This window comes from Monosiga brevicollis, genomic scaffold (assembly GCF_000002865.3).
Source record: "Monosiga brevicollis MX1 MONBRscaffold_14 genomic scaffold, whole genome shotgun sequence".
Classification (NCBI taxonomy): domain Eukaryota; class Choanoflagellata; order Craspedida; family Salpingoecidae; genus Monosiga; species Monosiga brevicollis.
Genome location: NW_001865051.1, coordinates 865,547 through 875,222, shown reverse-complemented (window position 1 = coordinate 875,222; position 9,676 = coordinate 865,547). Strand labels below are relative to the sequence as shown.

General features: G+C 53.5%; 4 protein-coding genes across 4 annotated transcripts in view; 1 reads left to right on the top strand and 3 right to left on the bottom strand.

Moving 5' to 3' along the window:
* Positions 1-1,120: 1,120 nt before the first annotated feature.
* On the bottom strand, positions 1,121-1,622 carry MONBRDRAFT_9277 (uncharacterized protein; the record flags this gene model as incomplete). The annotated part of the gene is made up of 3 exons (XM_001746825.1): positions 1,121-1,170; positions 1,254-1,363; positions 1,468-1,622. The coding sequence occupies 3 exons, from the start codon at positions 1,620-1,622 to the stop codon at positions 1,121-1,123; spliced, it is 315 nt and encodes a 104-aa protein (XP_001746877.1).
* A 107-nt stretch (positions 1,623-1,729) lies between these two features.
* On the bottom strand, positions 1,730-3,465 carry MONBRDRAFT_26527 (uncharacterized protein; the record flags this gene model as incomplete). The annotated part of the gene is made up of 9 exons (XM_001746824.1): positions 1,730-1,893; positions 1,986-2,078; positions 2,169-2,254; positions 2,362-2,411; positions 2,570-2,650; positions 2,747-2,853; positions 2,968-3,089; positions 3,179-3,266; positions 3,414-3,465. The coding sequence occupies 9 exons, from the start codon at positions 3,463-3,465 to the stop codon at positions 1,730-1,732; spliced, it is 843 nt and encodes a 280-aa protein (XP_001746876.1).
* Positions 3,466-4,460: 995 nt separating this feature from the next.
* Positions 4,461-8,570, top strand: MONBRDRAFT_26526 (uncharacterized protein; the record flags this gene model as incomplete). Its single annotated transcript, XM_001746941.1, has 18 exons — positions 4,461-4,599; positions 4,739-4,827; positions 4,903-4,995; positions 5,092-5,133; positions 5,270-5,368; positions 5,456-5,555; positions 5,640-5,771; positions 5,907-6,049; positions 6,143-6,212; positions 6,357-6,484; positions 6,565-6,662; positions 6,771-6,809; positions 6,938-7,262; positions 7,370-7,423; positions 7,512-7,574; positions 7,679-7,792; positions 7,921-8,120; positions 8,201-8,570. 18 exons carry the CDS (start codon positions 4,461-4,463, stop codon positions 8,568-8,570), a joined length of 2,298 nt encoding a protein of 765 aa, XP_001746993.1.
* A 67-nt stretch (positions 8,571-8,637) lies between these two features.
* Positions 8,638-9,676, bottom strand: part of MONBRDRAFT_35363 (uncharacterized protein) — a 1,769-nt gene continuing 730 nt past the window's right edge. The window contains exons 5-7 of the mRNA XM_001746823.1: positions 9,566-9,676; positions 9,279-9,457; positions 8,638-9,161 (exon numbers count right to left, since the gene is read on the bottom strand). The exon at positions 9,566-9,676 is cut by the window's right edge and continues 1 nt beyond it. Coding sequence (XP_001746875.1) covers positions 9,131-9,161; positions 9,279-9,457; positions 9,566-9,676 — 321 coding nt within the window. The 3' untranslated portion in view covers positions 8,638-9,130. The remainder of the gene's footprint in view (positions 9,162-9,278; positions 9,458-9,565) is intronic.

Here is a 9,676-nt window from a genome sequence, read left to right as displayed (position 1 = left end):
CTCGCACGCCCTCGGCACGACCCGCGGATAATCTAGCGGCCAACGAGGGCCCGATGTCCGGTGACACGACGACGCGATCGGCGCACCCGGCGCACAGTGCACCTCGCACGCCCTCGGCACGACCCGCGGATAATCTAGCGGCCAACGAGGGCCCGATGTCCGGTGACACGACGACGCGATCGGCGCACCCGGCGCACAGTGCACCTCGCACGCCCTCGGCACGACCCGCGGATAATCTAGCGGCCACCGAGGGCCCGATGTCCGGTGACACGACGACGCGATCGGCGCACCCGGCGCACAGTGCACCTCGCACGCCCTCGGCACGACCCGCGGATAATCTAGCGGCCAACGAGGGCCCGATGTCCGGTGACACGACGACGCGATCGGCGCACCCGGCGCACAGTGCACCTCGCACGCCCTCGGCACGACCCGCGGATAATCTAGCGGCCAACGAGGGCCCGATGTCCGGTGACACGACGACGCGATCGGCGCACCCGGCGCACAGTGCACCTCGCACGCCCTCTGCACGACCCGCGGATAATCTAGCGGCCAACGAGGGCCCGATGTCCGGTGACACGACGACCTTGTCTACGTTTGTTGAATTGCCCTTGCATCGTCAATCTCTATGTCGTCCCATTTCTCATTGTGGCCAGTTTCAAGGTGCTTTCCTCAACGACTTGTACATCACTCCTCCTGTTGACCTTTCGGCTACTTTTGATGTGTCTCCTTCCAAGTCATTTTCGACCCACTCGCCTCAATCTCCAACAATCACGCCTTACAGGACTCCTCCACCTTCTCCTCCAGTGCATCCCTCGTCCTCTGTCGATGCCTTCCTTGTTCCCATGGAGCCCATCGACTTTGGTGCAACTACACGCTTAGACTCTACAATGCATGTCATTCCCATGAGTGACCGTAAAAGCCCAAATCGCCGCGTGTCCTTCATTTGAACCGTCATTCAAATGCAAATCTAGGTCGTTCCAAGTCATACCTAGACTCGTCACTTGCCACGTGCCCTGTTCATGTACTAATTCATTTCACTCAATTTCATTATGCTGATTATCATTTTCCTTATCATACCTGACTTCCCCTACTTTGTTTTCGATTTTCAAAATGTGCAGCGCTATTGTTCGGCCGCATAGGTAAAATAGAGTGCCCGTCCTAAATCAACACCTGGACCACAACATAAGGGGAGGGTGAGTGTTCTTACTCATACTACAACACATCAAGAGAAGCAAACAAGGTATTTGACTGACCCAGCATGATGTAGTCTCGCTGTGAGAATGGAACTAGCTCAGTCATCTCGGGCATGGTCTGCCCGAAGAATGATACCTCAAACGTGAAAGCATCCCCGCTGGGTATCATCCTTCAAAGAAAAAAGAAAAAGAAAAAAAGAAAAGAAAAGACGCGTGAGCGATAGTGAAGGACATGCCTCATTGGAAGGAGATGCTTGGGTGCGCCGTGACTTACATTCCAATGGCACGTCGACTCGTGCCCGTCTTATCCACATCGTTGTAGAATCGCGTGCGTTCCAGGGAGAAGCCACTGTTCAGTCGAGCAAGCTCACGCGGCAGTCTCCATTGCTGCTCTGCCTTCAGCTCATCCGAAACGGCGTTGCCATACATGAATCCCGACGCGTTGGTGCTGTGGGCGTGCAAGTCCACGTACGCGGCAACCTTCAATCGGGCCTAAGATGGGTGGGCAAGCGCTCATGAAAGGGTGATTGATCAAGTCAAACATTGAAAGCTCGAGTACATCGCAACATAGATGCAGATACCGTGAAGAGCAGGCGCTTGACAGCGTGAACAATTGGCTGAGCTGAGACAGTGGGCATTCGCCAGCAACGGTTCAAGTCGAAGCCCTTTGCATTGCAGCGATATTGCCCCATGACCACGCCTGGCAAGAAGCAGAAGTTCAACTCATTAGCTGGTAGCCAAGTGGGGGATATCATGCCAATGGCTTGCTTGTTGAGACAGACACCCACCCACCGTCTGGATTGAGCATAGGTATGACCTGGATGACAAACTTTTCGAGTAGTTCTTCGGCATGTGGGTCTGAGGACACTAGGAAGCGAAGCAATCCTATCCAGCGCGCGGGAAATAGAAATGGGCACCTTTCTATGGCGCGACAACCAATGGGATAGAGATAGAAGCCCCGAGAAGCCATCTCACCTTCACAGAGGTAGGATGATGGCGTTTCTCCAGGGTGGACACGGGCCGAGATGATCAAGCCAGGCATCTGCTCGCCGGCTCGATATCTGACTTGCAGCAGAGCGAGCGTTGGCCACATCGGTGTGGTCAACAAGGAGCTATGCCTGTCACCAGCAAAGCACCACAAAGGATAGAATCAAACTCTAAGGCTGACCTTTTGAGGTTATGCGGTTGGGATATGGTGAGAAGGGGCACGTCGCGTCCCTAAGATGGTGCACCAAGGAAAGTGAAGGTGACCCGAGGCGTCACCAGGAGCCAAAGGAGCAAGAAAAAAAAAGAAAAAAAAGAAAAGAAGATAGTGAGCAAAACACTTGCGACGAGATTTCAACCTGTGTCGTTTTACAGAGAGTATCCTGTTGCACACGGCTTTGAGGCAAGGTGCTGAGAAAGAGCTTAAGATCCGTGAGTGAATACGGATAGCAGTAAGCGATCTCATAGATGACCTACAGATGTGCCAGAATGCCACCCAGTCAGAGGAAAAGGTTTTAACCCGCCAGTCAAAGCAGAGAAGATCACCAAAGAGAGGTGCACGTTTGTACCTCTGGACCCTCAAAGGCCAAAAGAAAACTGCAGACGTAGTGTTTTCGCTCCTCGCAGTCGGAGTGATAGAAGCAGTCGCTGGATGGCAGGCGTTGCCATTGTCCACCTACAGTGGGAGGTTCATCACGGTGCAATATGAGGACGGGCAGTCTTTTCTTTATCGTCGACTGAAGGGCGGGGGTTGCCCAAGAATCAAGGGGAAATCAACAATACTACACACTGCTGCTGCTGCGAACGACGGGCGCCATTCCGTCGCGGATGAGACTGCGGGTTTTGCAGAGATTGTGAACATTAAACAGCACGACCTGTCCAGCACGGGCTCGAGTCACGGTAAAATAGAACCTAACAGCAGATGGTTCATGGGCACTGAGATAAGGCTAGTAGGCATGGACTTTGCGTTCGGGCGAATCTGGGCAGCTCGTGTCACGCACCAGAGGCTGTGACGGGGTGATCCGAAATCTTCTCGAATAAAAAGGTCATATTCATCCTCATTCAGTTGCTCAACACTTCCCAAGTTGCCTATCAATTCGAGGCAAGAACGTCTTGAAAGTTTCTTGACAGCATGGGTTGGCAGAAGTGGCGTCTTGCGCCTCAAGCATGGCCTGACGCGACACGCGTGGGTCCGCGCAAAACAAGCGAAAACTTGCAGTGCGCTTGTCTACCTACCTGATTCAAAGATGGCATCAAAGACTAGATGACTGGGGTCGCCTCGAAACATGGCCCCTTCGACACAGCCCGTATTATTGGGAGTGGGCACCACCTGCTTGTCTGGCGCTGGACCGAGCTCAGCGGGACGGCTGCACTCGCTATCATCGTCATCATCATCATTGTCTGTTTCACTTCGGCTCACATCGGTCTCCGGGAGCAATTCTCCACGAATCAAGCCGGCACCCCCACTCCCCGTGGTACCAGCCGAATTCCGGGCCGAGCTATGCGCCGAACCCGCCTCATTCGACGGCCCACTCGACCCCATCTCAGCGGTTGCCAACGCGCCAGCCCCCGTCCCGCCTGCTGCCACGACGGTCACAGTTGTTGCCATGATGTTCACGTCAAACCGGGAAAAAGGGCTGACAGTTTGATCTGACATCTAATTATGATGATGGAGAGGGCTGACAATGGGTTGACAACTCCTGTTTTCAACACATCGATCAGGAGCAGAAATTGAATTTTTTTCTCTCTCTCTGTCTCTTTTTTTTGTGTGACGACGACGACGACCAACACTGGGTACGCGTGCGCGCTCGCTTCGGCTTTGATGGTGCCGAGGGATTGGTGTGCTTGGCCCTGCTCGGGAGGGTACAAAGTCGGGTGAGGCAAGGGGGATAACACAGTCGTGGTCTCAAGGCCATTTCTTCAAGACCTCCTCCATGTGCTTTCCAAGGAGCGGGAGGGGAGGTATGCTCGAGTCACTGGCGGGGCCTGTTATGCAACAGACTCGGAGCAGCATGGAGACACTGGACCGCACGGAAACGGCATCGCCACGACTCATTCGTGGCAGCAATCTCATCTCATATGATTTCTTGCATGCCATCTGGTTCTTTCATTGATGTATGTTCTGCGCCGCTTGTGTCAATCCGCCTTAATTACAGGGCAATGAAGTCAAGCGAATATGATGGCGGCTGGCAGCCCGCTCCGAGCTCCAGTATGTTTGATCGTCCTTGGCAAACTTGGTTCTTGATCCTGACGGAGAAGCTCCCGCAGTTTAATGCTGGCCTGATGTGCACGCACGGACAAGCATTCTGGTCTGCATCACCAGCCAATTTTACCCAACCTTACCCACCTGTGCTCACGTTAGACAAAGGCCAAGGCAAGAAGAGTCGAAAGGCTCAGGCCAAGGCTGCAAAGGCGGCCGAAGGTCAGTCATGCGCAAATGGGTAGCCGCTCTTGAAGGAAATGGCAAAGGGGTCTTTCATTCTCAAGGCCGCCAGCATCACCGCGGCTCGAGCAACAGTGTAATCATCTTTCACCGGTCTTCTCCTGTCCACTCCGTACAGACATGACACAGGAGGAAAAGGACAAGCTGATGCGTGAGGCCGGCTTGGCCTCGGCCCCACTGGATGTCAAGCCGACGCAATTGCAGCAGGTGGGCTCTTGATGCCTCGGTACCAAGGCTTGCCCAGCAAAATCAGCGCCCTTTTGACACGGATTGTTGGCGTAGGCTATGGACATTTTGGAAAAGCGTGAGCGCCGAGCCAAAGGTGGAGAATCGGCTGCGGCTGTGCCAGAGCCTCCCGCGGCTCAGCCCGACGCTGTATGTTCAGTCATCGCTTTGGGCAGCCGACCCTTTGTCTCCGGCTCGCGCTCGGCCGCCAAGAACATTTCTCACCAAATCGATGGTTGCATCTAGGCCACTACCTCAAAGAAAAAGAAGTCTCGTCCCGCAAAGAAGGTGCGCACTTCGTAAAGCACGGCTTCTTTCTTGGATAGAAAAAAAAAAGCTGGGTGGAAGACGAGAAGCTTGCTGTATGCTGTGCTTTCTGGTTTTTTCCCTACTGAAATCCTTTTATAATTTTTTTATTTTCCAGCAATCCCGCTCCGTCGCTGATGCCACCGAGGAAAATGTTCGCAAAAGCGTGGGTCAACTTGATGTCGTTCAAATTGAACTGGCTGTACAAGTTGCTTCGGTGAGTGGTGAAAGCTGCCTTGCATTCTTCATCTCAACTCGTGAGCTGGAGGGCTGTAGACCTTGCTGATGTGCGCGCATTGCATAGGAGCGAATTCGCGATAGCGCAGTGGAACGTCTGAAAGCAATGGTGGAGAGCCTCGTTGCCCAGCTTAAGGATGTCAAATCTGTCAAGAGCCCCGTATCCGGTGGGTTGTGTGTTGAAATACCTCGCGTTGATGACCCTGGTCCTCCCCGGTCCTTGACTCATCCCCGGCATATGCACTGAGTAGATCTGCCATTGTCGGCGTGCCCACCCGATGTAGCGGCTCTGTTTGAGGAAGCGATGAAGGGCATGGATCAAAAAGAGATTGCCGCTGTATTTCGCATGTACCTCGTGGATGCCATCCAACGCAAACAACAGGGTGAGCTTTGTCTTTCTCAGATCCTATGACGAAAGGCCTCGAGCTCACCTATTTGGTGGCACGGGCCAACGACGGCGCCACGCAACATTTCTTCATCACGCGACTATCTTTTTTTTTTTTTTTTTCTTGGAACAGGCGTTACAAACTTGCCCATCCAGTTGTTTCATCAACTGGCCATTCGCGCCGTGGCCCGCGACAAGAGCAGTCACTACAGCGTGGCCGATGATGCGCTCAATGCCGTGATTGAAAGTTTCAAGGGCGCCATGCCTCAAGATTACGTGAGTCACCGCGGGCTTTTGCTTATATTTGCCTGAGACCAGCCAGCCTTTTTCCAGCGCCGTCTCTTGACCTGTAGCGCCTGTGGTGAGCAGGTGGCAGTTCCTACGCTCTGGACTTTGAACCAATTCATTGTGGGCGGCATGCGCATGTCTTTTCTTCGGGGTAAGTGTGCGCTCCTAATCGGTCTACTCTTGCAGCCGTGGCAGTCAGGCACGTCTTCTTGTCGGGGTTGTCAAGTTGGCAGCCCCCTTCTTGTCCAACTTTCTCATTCGTCACAATGGTTCACCTTGCCTTGGTCGACTCTAGTCTTTGTGCGATTTTACTTGTTGCTATTGTCAGACCACTGCTCGGAGAAAGTCAAGATGGCCGCTTGTCAAGGTTTAGATCTTCTCTTTCCTCAAGGAGAGCACAAGCGCAACATTGCTTTTTGCCAGGTTTGTGAGATTAAGACTCCGCGGCAAACCGTGGCGATAACAAGACTAGTCATGACTTCTGGATCCTGCAACTTTTGTAGGACGTGGTCAAGCAAGCCAAGAATGCCCAGCTGACCCCAAAGCAACTGATTCGTGTCATTCTGGTCGCTTATTCCACCGCTGTCAAGCGCACGCCAGAGTCAGTTGATAGCTCGCTTGAGGGCCCGGGTTTATCCTAGCTGTGTCGAGGGGAAAAGCATAAATCTTTCACGGGTCTCTCATGCGTTCCTGGTGCTTGCATCTACAGGCAAACAAAAATCTTGCAACACGCCTACCCATACCTACGGTACGTGCCGGTCATGGCCGTGCATGCTGGGCTTGACGGCGCTGTCAATCACCACATTTATGCATGCTTCAAATGTTTCGATGCACTTGGCATCTCATCATTTGGGCAATGGCCATCATTTTGCGCAGTGAGCTCGCGGTTCGGCGCAGTGAGCAAATGCCCAAGTGCGTGCTGGAGCTGCTGGAAACCTTGGAGAGCGAAAGTGCCAACGACCAAGATGTTCGCTTGCAACTCTGCATGAGTATCAACTACTGTGCTACGCTCGATCCGGTGGCAACTCTGCGTACTATCATCTCGGCCATGCGCAAGTTTCCACTCGGTGTTGCAGTCTTGGTGGAATTGCTCAACACGAAGTTGTGGAGTGCCAAGTCTCTATCGTGCAAGCGGTCCCCGTCGCTGTGGCTGCACGCCATGGGCACCCTTCAAACGCAGGCGGGGAAGGTTCTCGAAGGCGTAAGTTTATTGTCGATCGTCTTTCGGAACCTGCTCACTCCTTTGCTGTACCGTCTCCATGCTTTGTATGGTCTGTCTAAGGGTCGGATTGGTTGTCTCGTGCACAGGTCTCAAAACCCGCACAGCGGGATGCCTATAAGCGTGTGCAAGCTGCGGCAGAGGTGAGGACTGTGCAATGACGCCACGAAGGCATGGTCATGCCAGCTACAAACCGTGCTTGCACCCGCTCATCATGGTTTGTGCACGTAGGCGCTTGCCACACGATTGGAGCCTTTGGCACAGACGGAAAAGTCAAACGTTGAAAGTGCAAAGGTATGATTCCGTTTCTTCCGCCTGAAGCGCATTTGGCTTGAGATTGCTGGCTGTTTGTCTGGACCTTCTGGTGCATGTCATTGACACTTGTTTTATGTGAGCAGCAGCGACGAAAGACCTCCAATGCCATTACTTGGAGTCTGATCTTCGCTTTGGTCGCCTCCTTGGCCCTCTTTTTCCTCCTTTCGCTCCATCTTATGTGCCGTTATGGTCAAGAGGTTTGTGCGGTCGATGGCACGCGGGTATCGCTTTGAAGCCGCTTCTTTGGGTCAGTACGGCTTTGGGGCTGCGACTTACCGACTTGTGTTCTTCGTGCCGTGGGTCACTGGTGTATGGGTGGTTCTAGCACGGCCTGGCCAACAAGCCCGACTTTATTATCGCGGCTTGCTCTGAGGCTGAAGCGCAAGGTGTGCTCAGCAAGATTGATGAGGCATATCTCGCCGCGTTGCCGTATGCGTCACAGGCCGAGGAATGGGGCAAACGAGGCTGGGCTCGCTTTCTCGAGGCTGCGGCACCTATGGCTGAACCAATCACCCCCTACGTTGTGTAAGTGGGCCCACGCACCATTGGTTTGCGTTGCTCATTTCGAAAGGTCAAATCTCTCATGTGTTGCCATTCCACAATAGTCCCTATTGGCAGATGGGTTTGGATGTTGTGAACAACGAATTGTACCCGCGCTTACAAGCCGTCTGGGTGGCTGCTGAGCCTCAATTGACCGCTGCATGGGCCAAGGCCTGGGAGTGTATGCTCTCGGTCTGGCACGCCGCACTGCCGCATCTGCAGCAAGTCCGTGCCAGTGTCATTCCCAAGATTCAGGAGCTCTGGGCCCAAGCAGCCCCCCACATGCGGGCTGCTTACACTCAGGCATTGGACATGATGAGCATGGCTGCCGAGGCCATGCAGCCCTGGTTGGCAGATATCCTAGCGAGCTGTCGCGATGCTTGGCACATTAGCTATGCGTATGCTCAGGAGCTATTGGCTCGCTATCAGCATTAGACCATTTCCTCCCAAAACAACAGCCTGCATTTTTCTTGTTGCCTGCTCAAAGCGCGGACCAGGAATTAGTGTTGAAATTCAATTCTTCTGGTGTGCTTGACGACCCATCCCCACGGAACCGAGAACATGACACAAGGTGGGATGGATAAGCACATATCACACCACGCACAAGCTTAAAAGACTATACACTGGAGGAGGATTACCAAGACACGGCCGCGCTGAAGGGAATGGGTGAGAAAAAAAAATGGGCCACGACAAACCGACCTCATTGTCATGTAAGATGACACAAACGTTTGAGTTGGGAAAACAGCACCCATTCGCACAACATGCTTTTTAAGAGCATCACATCTCGATGGAGAGATGCAGTTTGGTATGATGGTGTCACCGGAAAGTGATGCAGAACAGACAGCAACTCGTCAGCACTTTCTGGACGACTAGTTGGCGAACAGGGGTTGGCTTGCTTTGCGACCCCTGTGCAGGCCTCTCATGGCACGCTAAGCTGGACAAAAATGAGTGGGATCTAAACATGGCAGCAGGCCACCAAACAATGGGGTTGGCACTCAGTGCTTGCCCTGGAGGGCATTGACCAGCCTAGAAACAAAAATAAGCGCAAGCAGGGAATGCCAAGCATGAGCCGGAATGGGTTTAAAAGGGGGTGGCAAGGGGAACGTCTCTTCAAAGTGGGCTTCAACACGATGCGTAGCGTACCATTCCATGGCGTCGTCAAGACCTTCGCCCGTTTTGGCAGAGGTTTTGAAAATGCTCCAGGTACGTGTCTTGAGGGCACTCAAGCCAAGGGCCTCGCTGACCTTGGAGGGGGACAGGGCATTCGGCATGTCCTGTTTATTGGCCATGACTAGTAGCACTGCCTTCTTCAGCTCCTCCTCCTAGACAAGAATACGGGAGCGAGGGGCCGAGCGTGAATTGAGCAACAGGACATCAATGACCACGAGTAAGCTGGAAAAGGGGGGTGAGGTCAAGGCGCCAACGCCCACCTCGAGCATTGACACCAGCTCCTTGCGGGAGATGCCCATGCGGTCCTGGTCGCAACTGTCCACAACGTAAATGACGGCGTCGGTGTTTGTGTAATAGCATCGCCAGTACGG